Genomic DNA, 19,988 nt, shown 5'->3' on the forward strand with positions numbered 1-19,988 from the left:
AGCTGGTAGAAAACCTTTAATCGCGAACAACACAGAAGACCCTGAGCGCAGTGCCTTTTGAACCAGTTCAAACGCGAACGTAGTACCCTTTGGTGCTAACAAATAGAATCTATATACAAACTCGTGCTGTTGCTGCTTGTCTGTCTTCAACGGATCTTATTCAAATTGTCAAATAAGAAGCCCATCCAGAGCCATTAAATCACACGACAATTGTAAGCGTACCTAGGATGAGTGATCGCACGACAAACCAAAACAATAACAACAGTCACATTCTGAATGACGAGGAAATCCAAAGTATAATCAATCCCAGTCAGACGGCGGCTGACAGCAATCACCGAAACCCACAGCCAGTGGCAGAAGATATTGTAAATCCCGCATGGGATCCTTCAAGTGCTATGTCACCGTCCCATCTCGATCCAGTCCAGTCAACAGAGGGCTCGATACAAGGCATTTTCTCACCACTGGCTACCCATGCGTCATTGCTACCTACGGGCCAGGAACACTCCGGAGACATCGTCAGACGCAGTACACCTTCCAGCTTTTACCCTGCAACTCTCAATACCGATACCGACCGCCCACCTGGTGTTCACGACTCGCTTCTGTCGGACTCAATTCTCATGCCCTACAGAAATAGGCTACTGAAGCCGGTCCAAAAACCACAACCCTCTGTGTCACCCAAACAATTACCCAAGCGGAAACTGACAAGTGCAAAAACCAGGCCCGCCTTTGTAAACAAACTATGGTCAATGGTTAACGATAGTGCAATTGCCGATTTGATGCACTGGGCTCCAGACGGGAAATCTTTCATAATCACCAACCGGGAGGGCTTTGTGCATAACGTTTTGCCCAGATACTTCAAGCACTCCAATTTCGCATCGTTCGTGCGCCAATTGAACATGTATGGCTGGCACAAAGTACAAGACGTACGATCTGGATCGATTCAGGAGAATTCCGACGAAAGATCGCAATTTGAAAACGAAAACTTCATTCGAGACTCTGAAGAGTTACTGGATAACATTGTGAGACAAAAATCGAGTTCCAACAATTCCAAAGATCTACTCGTAGGACAAAATGGTGAGGAGATGGATTTAGGTATATTGCTGAATGAACTAGAATCTGTCAAGTTCAATCAAATGGCAATTGCAGAAGATATCAAGCGAATGTCCAAAGATAACGAATTGCTGTGGAAGGAAAATATGATGGCTCGTGAAAGACATCAGGCGCAACAACAGGCTCTCAATAAGATTTTGCATCTTCTGACATCTCTCATGGGTTCCAACGCCCAAAAACTATTGGGACATGACCTTGCCAACCAGCTTGCCCAAACGAACTCCAGCTTCAACGATATACCGACGGGAAACAACAACTATTGGGACCTGGGTAACCTGAATAATGCAATGGCGCGTCCAAGACTGCTTTTGAAGGATAGTCAAGCCCACGATCTCTCCAAGAACCGCACCAACACGCATAGTAGCGTTGATCTGGGACGTGCGTCCTCTCCCATACAGGAAATAGGCCGCCAGTACATTGACAACGCTTCAACCATACCGACACACATGTCTGCAAGTGACGCGGGTCAGAGTGCAAGCCGCAACTCACAAACCGGTCAATCGGAGCCGGCAGCGTTCGATTCAGGCTCATCTGTGGGACCCAATTTTTTCGATGATCTCGAGTCTAACATCAAAAGACAGGGTGAATCGATCCAAGAGCTTGAAGACTGGATCACCAAGATGTCTCCGTCGCATCACAACGGGACTGACAGTACGCCGGCCTCGGTAAGTGAGACAGCACTTGATAATCCTGCAGTCAGTTCCAACCATAATGAGCAGCCCACGCCTTCCAATTTCGATCTCCAAGATTATCTATCCACTGCAGATCCTAGCAATCTCAGTCCACTCATGCAGGAGATACCGTCAGAACGACCCGGCAAACGCAATCACACATTACAAGAGGAAGAAGAAGGAGAAGAACACAACGAGGGCCAACAACAAAAGCGTCTACAGACGTCGGAAAAAAAGCAAAGGGCACGTAATGGTGGGGAAAACTAAACACATAGTATCAAAAAAAGACAGTAGATTAAAACGCTAACTCTACTCACTGCCTAAGGATAGACTAGACACTTTCATCTACAGATCTAAAGAGCCCTGCGATGATCTAAGCTTGTCACACCATATTCGCGTGATATTCACATGATGATTATATAAGCGTCTCACGTGCTTATTTTTCCCTACTCCGGATTTTTTGACAGGGCCCTTTTGATGTCACTTTGATGCGCATAATAATTATTGATGTATCAGAATCATAAAAGACTATGGGAAATACGCGATGAGCTAAAGTTTTTGGTACTTAACTTCTGCTAGAACGACATCAAAAGTGTTTTTTTGAGCAATTAAGAGTTATTCAAGCCACACGAGTTCATATCAGCTAAGCTCCAGCCAGAAGAAGTCTTTTTAAAGACCCAGATTTGACACTTTTAGCGTAAGAGTTGAGTTTTGGACAGAAAGTTCCAAAAAAGCTATATTTTTACACACGATGGGACTTCTGATTCGTGATTTATATGATGCTGCTACTGCGAGGATTGGGCAGGAGAGATTGCAACTGGTTCCTCCTCAATCTCCGCTTCTTGACGTTGCGAATTTAAATGTCAACGCTTTCTCACGACCACGAGATTGGAGACTCGAGAAGCTCCAGGAAACCGCTGAAAACGCGGGTTTCGCCGACAAAAAAACGAACAAACGGTTTGATGGCGCGTTTTGGTGTTGTTGGCGTGAAAATGGGACCGGAATCAGCATTGTGGACGATTCAGGAGCCATTTTGAAAACGGCCGATTTGACTGCGAATTTGGCGGGGGGAATCACGGCTATGGGCGTGGTGGAGGGTGATACGGTTGCATTTGGCTCGACTTTGGGATTCAGTGGTGTTTTCAACCTCGAAAGTGGTTTGGTACAAATGTCAAGTCCCTCTTTGGCTGCCCCCGTGACTGACGTGTGGACGCGACTAGTAGGCCAGTCCTGGAGAATAGTGGCCTTCAGCAAAAACAGCTGCTGTCTTTCCATCACGACACTGGCCACACGTTCCACGCGAATGGTCGATTTAGGACATTCTTCGCCTGTAATCGGATGTTTGGGCGCAGACGTGAACTATAACGTGCAAACCGTGGCGATGCACGACGGAAGACAAGTATACGTGTGGAACTTACGGCAGCGGGATCGACCTAGTGGCATCAGGGGTTTGTATCTCGAAGAAGACGAGAGAATAGTGTCTTTGAAGTTTGCCACACGTCAAAATGCGCTAGCTATTGCCACGTCGCGCAGGCTGTTTGTATACGACTTTGTGTCCTGCGCGGACCTTGTGTGCGGCATCCGCGAGGAAGCTTTTTACGATTTCTTCGACAACGACAGCAAAATAGTGGTTGAGCAGGAGCATTTGTACGGCACGCACATTGCGTGTTTCAGCGTTGACCAGACCACCGCACGCTGGGTTCCACTTGGCTACTCCGATATTAGGGCTCAGTTTGGCATTCGCGACATCCGCTCCTTCTTCGCGCTACGGTCCCGACTTCTAGTTATCTCAGGCTCTGACGCATGCTACCAACTAGCTACTCCAGCGACATCTTGATGGTTGTCAAGGATATGACCAAAACAGATGAAAAAAAGTGCAAAAACTACGAAATCGAGCAAAATGTGAGACCTTGGGCTCTGCTCAAATGTTTTTACGCGCTCATGGCATGCCAATCGCTTGGTTAAGTGTTCATTCTTATCCATTACCGTTATTCATGCGAAACATGTCTCCCGTGGGTTTCGAACGCCCGTCTCGATTTTTCGACATATTCGCTATATTCACTTTTCTAAATGATGAAAAATGGGTGCAGAAATTCGTTAACTACCAGGAAACTATCAAAAGTGCACCGGCTAAAGCTCATTGATGTTACAACAGTTGGGTCAAGAACAGCGTCTAAACTCGAGTTTGTCGACTTTAGACTTAGAACTTTGATTCACTGTTGAAATTTACAGATACACGCGGATTTTCAGAAGTGAGAAATACGGCCTGTACGTGGAGGTAGCGACAGCGACAGTGACAGCGTAAGACTGGTGAAAAATGGAGTTCTCACCGCTGGATAGGTTTCTGGGCGTTTCTGCTGATACATCGCCGTCGTGGGAGTCTATCGTGGCGGATGCTTCACCGCTTTCAACGGCAGACACGGTGAACACCGTGACGACGACGCTGACCGGAAGCAGTGGACAGGATACGGGCAACGCAGGAAGTGCAGAAACCTCAACCTGGAGCGACACAGCGAGTCTGAACAACCTACTGAGCGAAAACGCACTGGAATCGATCAAGAGACAGCGAGCACAGAATAAACTGATACATTTGGACCCCATACCAGAGTTCAAAGACCGTAAAGAGATCAAGACATGGCTTCAAAAGATTTTTTACCCGCAGGGCATCGAGATCGTCATAGAACGATCTGACAAAATCAAAGTAGTGTTTAAGTGCAAGGCTTCGAAACGCGGCCGTACGTCTCGTACCTCAGGCGCCCATGATGACAGTACTCCCGATGAGCTTCCGGAGAGTCCACAAGCAGCCAAGCGAATACTTCAGCAGTCAAAACTCAAGAAAAGATCAGTTTCGCCGTACAATACGTGTCCCTTCCGTGTACGGGCAACGTACTCACTTAAACGCAAGAAATGGAACATTGTGGTAATGAACAACGGACACTCGCATCCTCTGAAGTTCAACGCCGACAGTGAAGACTACAAAAACTTCAAAAACGTTTTACGAGAAGAACAGGACTGGGATGCGGTAAGAAAGTTTGATGAGCTTGAAACGCGAGCCCGCTTCAACTTACCTATCGAACCGGAGGCAATACCGTGCGACTGTGGACTCACACAAGAAATTAAAAGTTTCGACATTGTTCTCCCTACCTCAGAGGGCGTAAACAAAAATGTCGACAAAACTGTCAGCAAACCGGCCCACAAATCGCAACAGCCACGCAAGAACAAAAATTTTGCTCATCTGCTCAGCCGCAATACCATGCCTCATGGATGGGATTCCGTATCAGTTGTGTCACCAGATAGCGGTTGCGATCAACGTGGTAAATCTAACGTGGCGATGGAAACCGGCTTGCCCGCTTCACAACTCGTTGATCCTTCCGGAACGAGTTGGGATCCGGACAATTTTATTGCAGCAACCGAGGAGATCGATTTCACAGAACTGTTTCTCAAACCACTACCTCGTGTAAAACAAGAACCTATGCATGAAACCACGAATCATCAACTAACAGCGGATCTTATAGACCCAAATCCATGGACAGTTGTTGATCAGAAGCCCTTTTTGGACGAACTCCGTTTCGCTCCTGCCGAGGTCCTATGTGAACTGAATCACTCAAACCACTGCGACTGCATTCCTTCATCATCAACGGCTACTCCGTATAATGCATCTCAAGCTGGAGATAATGCTGGCATACGCGGAAACGGGATTAGGTCCCCATTATTACTTCAACGACCGCCATCTGAGGCCGGTGCGGTCCTTACGAATGATATGCGAAATATGCACCTTTCCAACTTGCATATGCATTCACCAGCTCCCAATCAAGATATAGCGTGGGATATGGGGAACGGCAATCAGTCTCATGAACAAGTATAATGATATGTAACGCGTTTAATATTTTACAGGTTTTCGATGTATGTACGTAAGTGCATGATCTACACAAGTACTTATGGCAATGTTCTCATATTAGCGTACAAGTTTCTATGATAGTGCCCTTTCACTTAAATCATATGGTAGTTTTCAGGCCAAATTCAAATTGTTTTAACTGAACCCTGTACGCTTATTTTTCTGGTCACTGGTGAAGATGTGTGAGCAGCCTAAACAGACGAAGAAAAGTACCATGGAAGTATCGCTACGTCGCTGTTGTGATTGAAAAAATACGTTTTCATGCGAGTGGCACCGCGGGCATTCTTTATCTGAACGCGGAAGCGTTGGATCTGACCCGATATCTTGAACCACACCTGCGGTTTCTCCGATGTTTGTGATCAATTCATGGCGGTAGACCATGGGCGTTCCCGCTTCTTCTGCATAAGCACATGTACGGCATTCGAACAGAAGCCTCTGGTTGTCTTTATCTTCTCTTGGGTACAACATATTGTTGCAGTCTCGGCAAAATCTGAAAGTCGTCATTTTGATACGATTTAAGCACCTTTTCTTTCTGTTGAAGAGGGAAGGAGCGTGTGAGAGTCCAGAGGAATGAAATCAAAAATACAGGCTACTTTTAAAGACGTGGATTGGAAATTATATATCTATAATCTCGCCGAAAGTAAACGTTCTTGATGTGTAGGCCAGTTCAGTTATCGATACGGTCCTGCAAATTATATGGCCAGTACTTAATTAAGTCGAAGTCATGTGATGAGACGGGTCACGGGATCATTATTGTATCACGTGCCAACATTTTTGACTCGGTGTGATATGTATAGAACTTGTTGATAGTATTGGAGTTCATTTGAGACGCTCTATAGATTGTTTAATACTTGTATCGGAGCTGGCCACCTTCTGTTGTTTTTCGTTTTCATTGAAATGCTATTATGAAATTCCATAAAAGTGGTCATCATTGAAAACTGATCAAGGTGAAGAAAATATAAAAATGTGTAAGAAACGAGGACACCGTAAGTTGGAAACCAAGCCCAAATCCATATAGACCATTTACTGACTCTTTGGAGCTATATGCACAGAAATTGGTTCAATGTAGTTGCGTAAATAAACATCATCACTTTGTACTATACTGACATCGGGAGATATGATATTGACGCACAATCAAGATGGTAGCGACACTTGACAAAAAGTGACTATTCTGGAGCACTGACGAGCCCAGATTTGATTACAGGAAGAAATCCGATAAGCTTCAATCTCAAGTGTTACCATTGTACATCAATTTCAGATTACGTCGAACAGTGTTCGTGGCGACATGTGCATAGCTTTTGCCAAATATATAACCAAGCTGGTAGAAAAGTCTTTGTATTTCAACGCTTCGTGCATGTCTAAAACTACGACGCCGCGTCTCGAGCTATTCCCAGAAATAAGCGGTCTAATATGTCTCTCACTTGTCGCGGGCGTTGGGATCAGGTGCCTTTTACGCTTCCAAAAAAGATCATACTCAATACCTACGGTCTCAAGTGTCAATCATCGAGCTCAAAGTCCTTAAGTTTGATTGTTTCTTCTAGTTTCTTGCTTAAACTCTCCTACTTGCCCTCAAAACTATATACGCCGCATTAACATGACGCCATCTAGTCACTTATCTATCCAAACTGCTTGTCGATGCGACTAGACAACTGACTCGAAAACCACAAACACTATTGAAGATCGCTAGAAACGACGAGAAGCTATTAACATGGGTAAAATTTTACCATCTAAAGAAATCGACGTCAAAATCATCCATTTAACACGCACATCTGCGACAGCCGTAGGATCCATTCTTACACTTCTATCGAGTTTAATTACTGTTAGAACGCTAGCTAAAATTTTCTCATCCCATTGAAGTTTTTTTGGCCGTTTCCCGCTTATATTCACAACTTTTAGATCCGTTATAGGTCACTTGGAAAATTATTATAATGTTGGTACGTGGAGCCAGAAGAAACGTTGTCAGACTCGCCCAATTGCCCGTGGTAAGAGCATCGTACGTGCGCTTGAACAGCACTGCGTCTTCGCCTGCTCCTGTGGACCCCAAAATCGCTAAAATTGTGGAAGATATTTCAAAATTGACCCTCCTGGAGACAAGTTCGCTAATTAGTGAGCTGAAAACTCAACTCAACATTCCTGACATCGCTATGCCCGTTGCGGGTGCTGTACCAGCCGGCGGAGCTGCTCCAGTAGCTGCTGAAGAAGCCAAGGAAGAAGAAGTGAAAGAAGAAAAGACAATTTTCTCTATAAAGCTCGAGTCTTTCGATGCCAAGTCTAAGCCAAAGGTCATCAAAGAAGTGAAAAATCTTTTGGGACTGTCATTGGTGGAGGCTAAAAAGTTTGTAGAAGCGGCCCCCAAGATATTGAAGGACAACGTGGCCAAGGAGGATGCCGATAAGATCAAGGCCGCTTTGGAAGGCCTTGGTGCCAAAGTCGCATTGGAGTAAAATCCTAAGCTGGGGTACATACTGCAGATATGTTTCCTCTGTTATCTCATGTACATAAGAAAAGACAAAATACGCACGATATTCATTAAGTGTAGTAGTGACCTATAATAAATCAAGATATTTGTAGTCGCTATCCATATAAAGTTCTTTATTGGGCGTTAAGTTTACTTCCCGACAAAAAAAACTGGGTCAAGGAAGGAACGGGAAGGTGAAGAGTATATATGCCTGCTTCAAAATTCAATGAAATATTGAGCATATGGATCTTCACCTTGGCAACCGTAATCCAAGTGTTCTTCTGGATACTGATCGAAAAGTGACGAATCACCCACTCCAGCTGTAATTGGAGGTTCATAGGGGGTTTCGATGTCTTTTGCTAAAAGCTTTTCCCATATAACTTCGCTGAACCAAGGATGCGATTTTACGTCCTTTGCACCACTTTGCAGATTACCCAATCTACGAGTCAAATCTGAGGTGATCAATTTTACCAATAGATCTACCACATCTGCGTGGAAGAATGGTGGATACGTAACTTTGCCCTGTAGAATCTTTTCGTATGTTTTCATAGGTGTGGTATCGTAAAATGGCGTGAAACCCGCCAACATTTCAAAAATCAAAATTCCCAGCGACCACCAATCTACAGACTTGTTGTATGGCTTGGTTGCAATAACCTCAGGTGCGATATAGTCCGGAGTACCGCACAAAGTCCACGTCACTGTGTCAACCTCTTTGGCAAACCCGAAATCCGTGATTTTGATATGTCCATTGCGATCCAGCAATATATTTTCAGGCTTCAAGTCCCGGTAAATGATGTCGTGTGCGTGGAGATATTCCAAAGCGAGAATCACCTCTGCAGCGAAAAATTTCGCCACGGGATTGGGGAATCGCTGCGATTTTCTAAGCAGGGAAAAAAGCTCACCACCTTCAATGTAGTCCATCACCATGAACAAATTTCGAGAATCCTGGAATGTCCCCCACATGCGGATCAGAAACGGATGGTCTACCAGTTTCAGCATCCGACGCTCATCGTTCGTGTGCTCAATTTGTTTCATTTTTATCACTTGCTGTTTTTTCAACACTTTGATCGCATAGTACCGTCCGTTATGCACCGAACGCACCAAATGCACTCTCCCAAAGGATCCGGTTCCAAGCGTTCTTAAAATTTGAAAGTCGTGCAACGTGTATTTCCCCTTTGAAATCGCAGATCTCTGCGGCAAAAGTGACCGTTGACGTTCTCCCAAACCAGGTCTAGACTCTAGTGTCGACATGTATTGCTCATTCTGGTGCTCCATCTCTCACCGCTTCTATATCTTGAAAAATTGGGTTTTGAAAGTCCCCAGAGTCGGAAAAAAATTCCCACACACCTCCAGTACCCAATTGAATACAATTATAACCTTCTTCGAAGGTTAAACTACCGTTGAGTTGCACTTTTTGATCTTAAACCCAGGACTTCAGCCATATTTCATCAAGAAAGGGCTGCCTTAAGGTCAATTTAACATTATATATGAATCTTTAAATGACCCCTAATACTGATAACATTATACGTATGTGTCGCTGACTATAATCGACTATATAAGAACTAAGGAAACTTGAGGATCAAGCAGGCGAACCTCAACCCAGTGTTCCTTTACTATTGAATCCATGAAATTGAGTAGTCTTGATTTATTCTTGTTCCATGCTCTATCTTAAAATTATCATACTGTTACTCAGTTGTAAGTAGATATTATAAAATGATGCCTGTAAATGCAAATTATGGTGGTGAGGGAATGACAGTAACTGGCCTTTGACAGATCACCCGATGTGTGAGCGAGACTGAGGGTCTATCGTGGAGCAGTTGAATGGTGGAGGTAATACTTCTTTCTCCCCAAGGAGAGGGGTCTTCTTTTTTTTTTAAACGTTTTCTTTCATTTTTTAATGTGTCGATCGATCGCTATAGCCAAATGTCACCACCTGAAGGTTTGGTGTTATTGTTGTTGTTGGCGCCAGCAGGCGGATACTGTGTGGTGCTCTGGGTAGGTTTACGGGACGACGTGGGCTGTGGAGTACCGTTGCTGTTTAGCATATCCAACGTGCGCTTGAGATCGTCGTAATCTGCATCCTTTTGAGTTTGCAGCAGAGGCTCTGCAACGGGAACACGGTTTTGATAAGCCACTTCGTTTTGAAACTGTCGAGACTGTAGCGGTTGCTGCTGAAGTTGTTCTTGCTGCTGTTGGAGTGCTTGTTGCTGTTGCTGTTGCTGGTGCTGTTGCTGTTGTTGCAAAGAGGCTTCCGGAGCCTGAGCAACATTCTGCTTAAGATTGTCCATGTCTTTGTCAATGGCGCTCAACAAATCTTGAGGGATGGATAGGATTGCCTGGTTGTTTTGAGCCGTTTGCTGCTTGATCTCGTCGGCAGAGGGATGATGTTTGTCCTCGGACCGGCAATAATGGAAATGTGTAGAAAACTTGCGCATTGCAAGTTGTTTTACGCGGTTGAAGGAGTCTTGTTTCGATTCATCGTCCTTGGGCTCTTCGGGCATTGGCAATTCTCCCAACGCACGTTGCTTTTCGATCATTGCCTTTGTGTATCGCAACATGGTCCAATCGAATAAATGGTCGTTGTGGTAGTCCAATTTGATACTGAGATCTTTGAAAAGACGAGCCAAATACAAATAATCTGGTCTTTCATCAAATCTCAAGTTACGACAGTACCGCATGTATTCCACAAACTCTACCGGGAGACCGGCACACAATTGTTCAACACTAATGCACAATTTTTTTTCCATAATGCGATCGTATTTTTGACGTTTGGTGGTGGCTTTCAAACCTTGCCAGGGTAGAGATCCCTTGCAGAAGTAGATTAGCACGTACCCCAAACTTTCCAGGTCGTCTCTGCGGGATTGTTCGATACCCAAATGTGTGTTGACAGAAGCGTATCTGGCGGTACCTGTCAAATTTTTGTTTTCACGGTATGGGATGTGATGATGGGTGGAAAAATCCCGATATTTTTTGGAAAGTCCAAAATCGATAACGTGCACGGTGGATCCACGACGACCCACACCCATGAGAAAATTGTCCGGTTTGATGTCGCGATGGATAAAAGACCGGCCGTGGATGTACTGGATGCGACAGATCATCTGCAACGCCAGCATCATCACGGTTTTGAACGAGAATTTGCGATGACAGTAGTTGAACAAATCTTCCAGCGATGGGCCCAGCAGATCGATCACCATGGCGTTGTACTCGCCTTCTCGTCCGAACCACCGGATGAACGGGATCCCGATCCCGCCGCTCAGGTACTTGTACACCCTGGACTCGTAGTCCAGCTGTGGATGCCGGGACCGGATGGATTCCAGTTTGATGGCCACTTCTTCTCCGCTTATTAGGTTTGTGCCATGGTAAATGTCGCCAAAGGACCCACTTCCGATCTTTCTGCCGATTCTGTACTTACGTCCCACTCTTAGATCCATCTCTGAAAGCCCTGTGAGTCTTGTGTTTTTGAGTTCTTGTATTGTTGAATGTTGGCTGAATTGCAATTTTCTTGTAATTCTCTTGTAGTTCGCTTGTAAAGTACCCAAATTTCACGCAAAAGGGCTCAAAATACTCCTCTAAAATCACTCTTTTCGCTCGCCACGATTGCTCGCTACTTAAAACCTCACAATCCTCTTTAAAAGGTGCTCAGAACACCTTATTTCACTGTGTTTTAGCGTGTTTTAGCCTACCTAAAGTACTTAAAGTTGTGTTAACTTGTGTTAACTTTAACAAATTACTTTAGTTTTTGTATCAACTGTATATATTTATTCCATATAGGTTGGATAGATAAAAAATCTTGATGATGGCTCTATAGAGAAATGATGATCGATTTCTTTTCTAAGCATTTTTTTTTCTTGGTCTCCTTAAAAAATTTTTTGCTTGTGAAAGGGACGGCCGTGGAGAGTGAGGAGGGCATGTGAGATGCATGTGAAAGGCATGTGAAAAACACGTGAAAAGCACGTCGTTGAATCCCAACAAGAAGACTCTAAGGTATGAAAATGTTAAAGGCATAACAAAGTCAAGGAAACACGTTGTATCCATCGCAGAGTTTGAATTAGCCATTCACGATGCTATAAACGTAGGGATTTGGAAAATCATCAGTTGTGGCACGTGACTTCTGACTCGGGACAAGATAAATTCACAAAAAAATGGCAAACGCGCACGGTTAGTGTGGAGAAATGGAAGAATTTGAAACTTCAATAGCTCCCAGGATCTTTTCACAACGCGCTTGGGTTGTTTTTGTCGGAACCTGTGTGTGTCCAGCGTCAGATCCGTGACAAAGCGACCGTGTGCACGTGACACGACGACAGCGACAGCGACAGAATTGAGAATCTAGAACTACTACTGATATGACAGGAATGACATCGATTGAACCGAGTGGTGTACGGCTTGTAATTTTTCGTACAGCTCCCAGATCAGTTCATTCCCGCCATTGGCACCCGGAATGCCCAGGCATTTCTACATCCGCCAGGGATGTGTGATCCACCCTACAAGCTCATCTCGTTTATGCTAAATACATCACGGAAAAATAACTCTAAACCCTGTCGGAACCTCTGTCTGTCTAGCGGCAGGTCCATGACGAAGTGATCACATCCACGTGACAGATGACAGCGTCAGAATCAACAAGATGCCCAATGAATCTAGAACAAGTACTGATGTAACGGAAAGGGCGTCGATTAAACCAAGTGATACCCCTTGCAGTTAAACGAGTGCACCCAGATCAGCCCATTTCCACTGTTCGCACCCGGAAAGCTTGAAAGTTCTCATATTCGTCAGCGACGGAACATCTCAGAGAATTTGTATAAGAAGAGACGTTTTGTCTACCCTGCAAGCTCATTCCATTCATGCTAAATAGATCACGGAGAGATAATGAACAAGATCACCCAAGATATCGAACGTTTATCGTGCAACGACACTCCAGAGACAGAGTCTCAACACGAGTATAAACAAAAACAATAGTTCACCTCTTGGAGAGATTCAGTAATCTCTCGCTTTTCGCACAACCAAACCTAAAAGACAGAGTCTTACCACCGGTATAACCAGAAACATGTTGGGATTGGTGAACTATATGTCAATTTTTTGATTACGCAATTGACACTATACCATATAGTTCACCAATTCCAACATAAACATTCACCTAGAGCAAATCATGACTGAATAAACGAAGCAGATTAACCACTCGAACACCGCCGACGTAGTCGAGCCTCAGTAAAACATTCAAGAATCGCATAAGAGGGATGTTTTTATCCATTCTACAACCTCATCTCGTTTATACTAAACAAACCACGGAGAGTTAGCTCTTAGCTCAAAATTCACAGTGAAGGAAAGAATCATCAAGATAACAGAAGACGCTTACAAGATCGTACATAACCACTACGAGCCGTCAGGTTACTTCATCATAGAATCAAGCGAGGGTGTTGATATTCCATGGCCTCACTATTTGATCCTCTCACCCATTATACACCGGTATCATCATCGTCAACAGTCGATTGGTGAATCTGTCAGTTATAACAAATACATGTTCACCTGTCAGTTATAACGAATACTTGCTCGCACCTCGAGACAAACAGCGTCGATTCGAATCCCAATTTGGCCCTCAATCGCGCGACGCAGCTTATTTCAGCACAAAAATTGTACTCCATAAATCGCTGTCGCTTGTTTGATAAAACTTGAAATTATCAGCTATGTATACCAAGCGCTGGCGTTGAGGCGTTCATTTTGCCGGAACCTCTGTCCCTCCAGCGTCAGATCCATGACAAACTGGTCTCGTACACGTGATATCGTGACAGCGACAGAGTAGCTAATCTAACAACCATGATATCGAAAGCACCGGGACGTTCCATCAAGACTAGTGATGCTACCGCCACAGTACTCTAAACTGTTGTTATTGTATCCATATTGATACAAAATTTTGTTACTACCGGGAAAATCATTCTCAGAAAGCATCCTCTGTTCATTCAACGCAGTACAGAAACGTTCACTTTTCGCGTACATAAACTCTTAAATCCTCTCACTCTCAGTGCAAAATATTACCAAAAACACCTCAAAAGTCAAGACTGAGTCTAAATTAATTGTGAGCACCATGTTCGTTGTTGGCCGTAAGCTCAGATTTCAAAGCTACGCATTCATAACCTCTGGAAGCACTGGAACCTAGCAACTCAATGAAATGAAATCAAGCGTCCATCGGCATAGGAACGAACAATTTTCTTTGACATGCGAGATTGTTTCAAAAAACCGTTTTCGAATGTACAACTTCACCTACTGCATTTTACAAGGACAACAAGTCTGCAAATGAATTTTGCGTCAATAGCAAGAACCACAGTGGGTATCGTCGGCTCATAAATTATAATCCTCTCTTTCCCTTTGACATGATTAAAATTTCCTGCCCAACATTTATACATTGTTTGACACACCAACCATCAAAAATTCATATATAAAGCTCTCCCATCATAGAAAGAGCGCCCATTGTCGCTTCATTACACCAGTTCACAAATTGTCTCATTCTCTCAAGAGACACACCAACAGACAAACAATCTCTGCTTTTCAGCTCTTGGCATCTTCTCTTGCAGACTATAGAACATGCATAGAACCTTAGCTGGCACAGCGACAGATTAATACAAAATGATATGATCGAGAAAGCAACTTGAGAGCGTAGAAAAAGGTCTTAACAATCCCATTGAATAACTGTTCCCATTCCCATCACTCTTAGGCAAGAAAAACTCTAACAAATCCACGCTCTCCAATACATTTCACGATGTTTCTCCCTCATTCAAATTTGAACCTATAATGTCAAATAATATACGCATCCCATTACGCCCCAAAAGACTGCCCGATTATATTCCGAATTATCTGACCTGCGCTTTGCTCAGCTTCAACCACTAATTTCACCTGTCCAGTAGCCCTTCTCACTGTAACGTTCAATTTCTAACTTTCACCGCACTATTAAGCATGTTTATTAAGTTAATAGTAGTTAATATCTTGGATCAAGATCTCTCTCTAACACTTACCTTTAAAAGCTCCAATTTGATAGCGTTTTGAACCGACAATGAGTACTTTGGCTACCCGTCCAATCACCCACTCGCTACACTATAGCCAAGAGGTTTTGAATCGTGTTTCATTCTTGAGAAAAGACCCGAAATTTATCGAAGAAGCCTTAGCTCATGCCGAAACTGTATTTATTCCATTTGACGAGTATATGCCGTTCATCAACGAACGGGATGGCATTATGGTACGTTTGAATCGCAAGGAAATCGATGAGGTGGTTACCGAGAAAAAATCCACTCGCAATCTGGTGTTTTTGGGCTTATCATTGTCTGCTAAATCCAACTTTGTCTACAGCGCCAGATACCGTGGAACTCCTACTTTTGCCGTAAATGTGTCTGATATCAACTCCAATTCCTCACCATTGCGGGAATTGCTCGAGTCGTATCGCAGACTAGAGTCTTTCAAAGACTTGAATCGTCTCACTTTGGAAGAATCGAGCATCGTTTCTCAGGCCAGAATGTACCTGCAATGGCTCGACACCCACAAATTCTGCTCTATTTGTGGGTCCAAAACTCTAGCCGTGGACGCTGGAACCAGATTGCGATGTTTGAACGCCACTTGTGTCTCCAACCACCGTGTGTCTAATGTGTGTTTCCCCAGAACCGATCCTGTGGTTATCAGCGCAATCACGAACAGAGACAACACCAAGGTGTTGCTTTGCAGGTCTGGGGCGCCTCGAAACAAAGAGCGGAAGCTCTACAGTTGCGTGAGCGGGTTTGTGGACCCTAGCGAGACTCTTGAGGTCGCTGTTGCTCGGGAAATCTGGGAGGAGACCGGTCTCAACACCGATAAAGTGCAAATTCTGATGAGCCAGCCGTGGCCTTTCCCTAATAATCTCATGATTGGTTGTGTGGCCATCGCTGACGATAACCAGATTCCAGATCTTACTCACGACCGTGAGTTGGACGAAGTGCGCTGGGTTCCATGTTCCGTTTTGGAATCCATCCTCAAACAAGAAGAATCCTCTACAGGATTCATCGAGGACGAGACTACAGGATTGAACCTGCCTAACAACAAGTCTGTCGCTTACATGCTGATGAACTACATTGTTGGTCAAAGCCGAAGTGGTGCCGCTGGGTCGAACTGATCCAAGCATGTCACATATGTACCAAGAGTTCGTTCATCTGAAGACAGGAAACGAGGTTCCAGAGTTAAAAAAGTCCTGTGGAATTGATTCACAGCATCCAAGTCGAGATGATCGTTAGTCCTGGTCACTTGACTTGGCCGCCGGGACACTTTCGACGAGTTCCTTTGTATAACTTTATCTTCAACTTTGGCAACTTAAGGGTAGACCTTTTCTGTTGACACCTCTATAAGAGAAGCTCGAAAGATTCCAATGACTAGACCTACAATTATCGGGAATCGAGGTTATCGAGGCCAGTACCCAGAGAATACCTTGGTTGCGTTTGAACAAGCTTTGGAAGCCGGGGTAGATGTCATTTTGACAGACCTTCAAATGTCCAAAGACGGAGTGGTCGTTATCAATCATGACCAGACAACACAACGATGTTGGGATGGGGACTACAATATTGGGGAGACTGAATGGAGTATGCTGAAGACGCTGCGCAGCAAAAAGCTTGACTTCCCAGATTTGAGAATGCTGACGCTCATAGACGTATTGAAGTGGGTGGTAGACCATCCAGAGGTAAAACTGATGCTGGACATCAAGTACACCAACGATCAAGAAATTATGCTCAAAAGTGTTGCTGCAATGCTGAGCGTTTTAGAGAGTCTGCCGTTTTGGCGAAAACATATAATATGGGGGTTGTGGGGAGTGGATTGGTTCCAATACGGTATGGAAACCGGTGTTGTCAAGGATTTTGAGGTAGTCTGCACCACGTTATCGCTGGAGATGGCCAAGCGGTTCGTGGAGTTCTCCAGGAATATCAACAACCCGCATTTTCGTCTCAGCGCTGTAAACGTGCATTTCGTTTCCACCTGGACTTCAGCATTCCAAAACGACATGATACCGTATCTTCGTGAAAACAAGGTACAGACCTACGTATGGACCGTGAACAGAGCCGAAGACTTTAAACAGTGTACTGCGCTCCCGATTACAGGGTTTGTCACTGATCACCCAGACGAAGCGTTGGAAACGGTCTCAAAACTACAAGCCGAAGAAGAAGCCACGTTTAAACGCCCTTTTCTTCTCTCCAGGGAAGGTGCCAGGTTCTATGCATTTCTGCTCATTTATGACTTCATAGACAGATTCTTTTTCTCTTCTTGGGCTCAACACAAATTTGCAGGAATCTCGTTCTCCATGCTGGTTGTTAAAGTGTTGAAAACTGCACATCTCATATGAAGGCGGCTGAAAAGCGGAACGGCCCTAACAGGATATCTCGTATTTGAAGAAGTAGCTCACCTCGCAACGAAAATGGAAAGCTCATGGTATGGCTATTGTTAAGGTTGTCATCATGAATTGCACTGGGGACTGACAAGATATACTTCATTCTGGTTAACAAATTCAGTGCTGAAACATCGATTATGCTGCACTGTGGTCAAGCTGTCCTTTCTAATTTGTTTCTCTGGCCGAGTTTTTGATCAGTTTTTAAACAGAAAAGCATGAAAATGACAATATATGAGAACTGAAAAAAGTTGCAACGCTCAAAGAGACGCTGATTCCCATTCTCACACTTCTACCTTGTGAAACCTCGAACCGCCAGAAGGAAACCACCAACCGCTTTCCCATCACGTCACGTGACTGAACTTCTTTACCCTTTTTGCGAAGCGTTCCTCGGGCATTTTCAACAAAAGAAAGCGTCCAGATAGCCCTTCCAACCCCCTTCTGAGTATCGATTTGTACTAAAAATCCTAAAGCACTTTTTAACGGCTATATTCTTACATCTTGTATACTGGAGTTATACCTAACGTTTAATATGAATTACTATTACCTTCAGTAGTCCATCTTAATTCGAAAAACTAGATGTCGAAGAAACATTTGAAAAAAACCGGCGAAATAGCAGGAACCCTGGCGGTATTTTGACCTGTAGAGTACTGATTTCAGTATTTAAACAGCTAAGATCGATATTTGTCGAAAAATTCCCACTTTTGTCGCTTCTTAAAACCAGAATTAGCGGAAGCTGTCATTGACTTAGGACATCGAGAGCTGCTGTCGCCAGAAGAAAGACTGGAGTGGACTTAGTATGACAGATGTCCATTCAAAGATCAAAGGATTACGAAAATATATTAAGGACAACCAAGTTGCTGACAACAATAACGCTACGCCCAATTGGAGAGGTCTTATAGCGACAGTGAAAGACGATCGCGCCAAAAGCCACTTGAAAGACGCTCGTGGTGAGTTTTTCAACGATCCATCATCAATTCTGGAAGACCCATTGGGTTCTGCTTTAGAATATCGTGTTTGTGAAAAGTGTGGGAAACCAGTGAGTCTTTCAGCACTTGTAGACCATCTTCAAATCCATTGCAAAGGACTCACGCAAGATAGAGCGGAAGGTGATTTAGACCATAGCGTCAAGACGGAAGACACTGAAGTCATGGATGATATATCTGGTTTTGGTGACAAAAAAAAGGGTAACCCATCGAGTTCCAAACGCTCTACGCCTTTTGAAATGGAACTCAAGCCTGAGAGCAGTCCTGCCGTGAAGAAACAACGTAAAGCAGGATCAACACCAGTTCCTTCCAAAGCAAAAAGACGCATCAAACAGAGAAATCCAACTGAGAAACATCTCATAGATTTTGACAAACAGTGTGGGGTTGAGTTAGCAGAGGGCGGTTACTGCGGTCGGTCTTTGACATGCAAATCGCACTCCGTAGGAACCAAGAGAGCAGTCGAAGGCAGGTCTCAGCCTTTTGACGTTCTGCTGAGTCAATATCAGAAGAAGAATCAGCTCAAGACCAATACAAACTCAAAGCAAAAAACTAAAACGGCTGCTCAGCAACCACAATCACAACAAGGTCAAAATTCCGATATCAACGATGGTTTTCCGGTTGAAGTTTCGCCAGAGGAAGAAACGACACAAGTTCTAAACGGTGTGTCACGGTCGCTCCCGCTACCACTAGAATCAAACGTGCTCGGCTCTTCTAGACTAAGAACCAAGTATTTCAGAATGCGCGAGATGTTCGCATCCTCATTTTCTGTTCGTCCTGGTTTTAGTGCACCTGGATACGGAGCCATCCATTCTCGTGTGGGCTGTATCGATCTAGATAGAACGACAGATTACACTTTCCGAATCCGCACACCTCAGTTGATCAATAACATGAATCCAAACAATCTTACTGCACAGCAGAGGCAAAAGATTCAGCAACAGAGAATGCTACAGGCTCAAATGTTAGCGGAGCAACAGCAACAACAGCAACAACAGCAACAACAACCGCAGCACCAAGTGCAACAGATGCAACAGCGGCAGCAACAACAACAGCAACAACAGCCACATTTGCAGCATCAACAGCAGCATACATCGGGAGCCATTCAGCAACATCAACCACACTCATCCCCAAGTTTCCTTCAACAACAACAGCAGCTCCAGAACGGGCGTTTGCAACACAAAAATCAAGAATCTTTGTCCCAAAACGAGCTCGAATCGGGCCTCACGCCTCAGGGCATACAGAAGCAACAACAAAGACTCAGGCAACAACAGGTTCAACAGCAGCGGTTTGAGGCTGCAGCGTATCACCTTGCTACGGCGACAAAATTGATGCAGAATGGACCTAAAAACCAAGCTGCGAGTCAGAACGCTGGCGTCAACTCTGCTATTGGGTCCCCGGTCAACATGGCCAATAGTCGAAGTAACAGCAATCCTTTAAACTTGACTCCTGGTGGTGATCAACGTTGATGATCATAACGCTGGAGCCTGCT

General features: G+C 44.4%; 10 protein-coding genes across 10 annotated transcripts; 7 read left to right on the forward strand and 3 right to left on the reverse strand.

Moving 5' to 3' along the window:
• Window positions 1–227: 227 nt before the first annotated feature.
• On the forward strand, window positions 228–2,048 carry HSF1 (LALA0S05e05864g1_1; the record flags this gene model as incomplete). Its single annotated transcript, XM_022772339.1, has 1 exon — window positions 228–2,048. One exon carries the CDS (start codon window positions 228–230, stop codon window positions 2,046–2,048), a length of 1,821 nt encoding a protein of 606 aa, XP_022628673.1.
• A 484-nt stretch (window positions 2,049–2,532) lies between these two features.
• YIG1 (LALA0S05e05886g1_1) lies at window positions 2,533–3,618 on the forward strand (the record flags this gene model as incomplete). The annotated part of the gene is made up of 1 exon (XM_022772340.1): window positions 2,533–3,618. One exon carries the CDS (start codon window positions 2,533–2,535, stop codon window positions 3,616–3,618), a length of 1,086 nt encoding a protein of 361 aa, XP_022628674.1.
• A 480-nt stretch (window positions 3,619–4,098) lies between these two features.
• Window positions 4,099–5,646, forward strand: LALA0_S05e05908g (LALA0S05e05908g1_1; the record flags this gene model as incomplete). Its single annotated transcript, XM_022772341.1, has 1 exon — window positions 4,099–5,646. The coding sequence occupies one exon, from the start codon at window positions 4,099–4,101 to the stop codon at window positions 5,644–5,646; it is 1,548 nt and encodes a 515-aa protein (XP_022628675.1).
• Window positions 5,647–5,811: 165 nt separating this feature from the next.
• Window positions 5,812–6,180, reverse strand: RPB9 (LALA0S05e05930g1_1; the record flags this gene model as incomplete). The annotated part of the gene is made up of 1 exon (XM_022772342.1): window positions 5,812–6,180. The coding sequence occupies one exon, from the start codon at window positions 6,178–6,180 to the stop codon at window positions 5,812–5,814; it is 369 nt and encodes a 122-aa protein (XP_022628676.1).
• Window positions 6,181–7,604: 1,424 nt separating this feature from the next.
• On the forward strand, window positions 7,605–8,120 carry MNP1 (LALA0S05e05952g1_1; the record flags this gene model as incomplete). Its single annotated transcript, XM_022772344.1, has 1 exon — window positions 7,605–8,120. One exon carries the CDS (start codon window positions 7,605–7,607, stop codon window positions 8,118–8,120), a length of 516 nt encoding a protein of 171 aa, XP_022628677.1.
• Window positions 8,121–8,350: 230 nt separating this feature from the next.
• On the reverse strand, window positions 8,351–9,409 carry TPK2 (LALA0S05e05974g1_1; the record flags this gene model as incomplete). Its single annotated transcript, XM_022772345.1, has 1 exon — window positions 8,351–9,409. One exon carries the CDS (start codon window positions 9,407–9,409, stop codon window positions 8,351–8,353), a length of 1,059 nt encoding a protein of 352 aa, XP_022628678.1.
• Window positions 9,410–10,047: 638 nt separating this feature from the next.
• On the reverse strand, window positions 10,048–11,565 carry HRR25 (LALA0S05e05996g1_1; the record flags this gene model as incomplete). The annotated part of the gene is made up of 1 exon (XM_022772346.1): window positions 10,048–11,565. The coding sequence occupies one exon, from the start codon at window positions 11,563–11,565 to the stop codon at window positions 10,048–10,050; it is 1,518 nt and encodes a 505-aa protein (XP_022628679.1).
• Window positions 11,566–15,173: 3,608 nt separating this feature from the next.
• NPY1 (LALA0S05e06018g1_1) lies at window positions 15,174–16,259 on the forward strand (the record flags this gene model as incomplete). The annotated part of the gene is made up of 1 exon (XM_022772347.1): window positions 15,174–16,259. One exon carries the CDS (start codon window positions 15,174–15,176, stop codon window positions 16,257–16,259), a length of 1,086 nt encoding a protein of 361 aa, XP_022628680.1.
• A 249-nt stretch (window positions 16,260–16,508) lies between these two features.
• PGC1 (LALA0S05e06040g1_1) lies at window positions 16,509–17,474 on the forward strand (the record flags this gene model as incomplete). The annotated part of the gene is made up of 1 exon (XM_022772348.1): window positions 16,509–17,474. One exon carries the CDS (start codon window positions 16,509–16,511, stop codon window positions 17,472–17,474), a length of 966 nt encoding a protein of 321 aa, XP_022628681.1.
• An 841-nt stretch (window positions 17,475–18,315) lies between these two features.
• SGF73 (LALA0S05e06062g1_1) lies at window positions 18,316–19,965 on the forward strand (the record flags this gene model as incomplete). Its single annotated transcript, XM_022772349.1, has 1 exon — window positions 18,316–19,965. The coding sequence occupies one exon, from the start codon at window positions 18,316–18,318 to the stop codon at window positions 19,963–19,965; it is 1,650 nt and encodes a 549-aa protein (XP_022628682.1).
• Window positions 19,966–19,988: the final 23 nt, after the last annotated feature.

The sequence above is a fragment of the Lachancea lanzarotensis genome, scaffold LALA0S05, assembly GCF_000938715.1.
Source record: "Lachancea lanzarotensis genome assembly LALA0, scaffold LALA0S05, whole genome shotgun sequence".
Lineage (NCBI taxonomy): Eukaryota > Fungi > Ascomycota > Saccharomycetes > Saccharomycetales > Saccharomycetaceae > Lachancea > Lachancea lanzarotensis.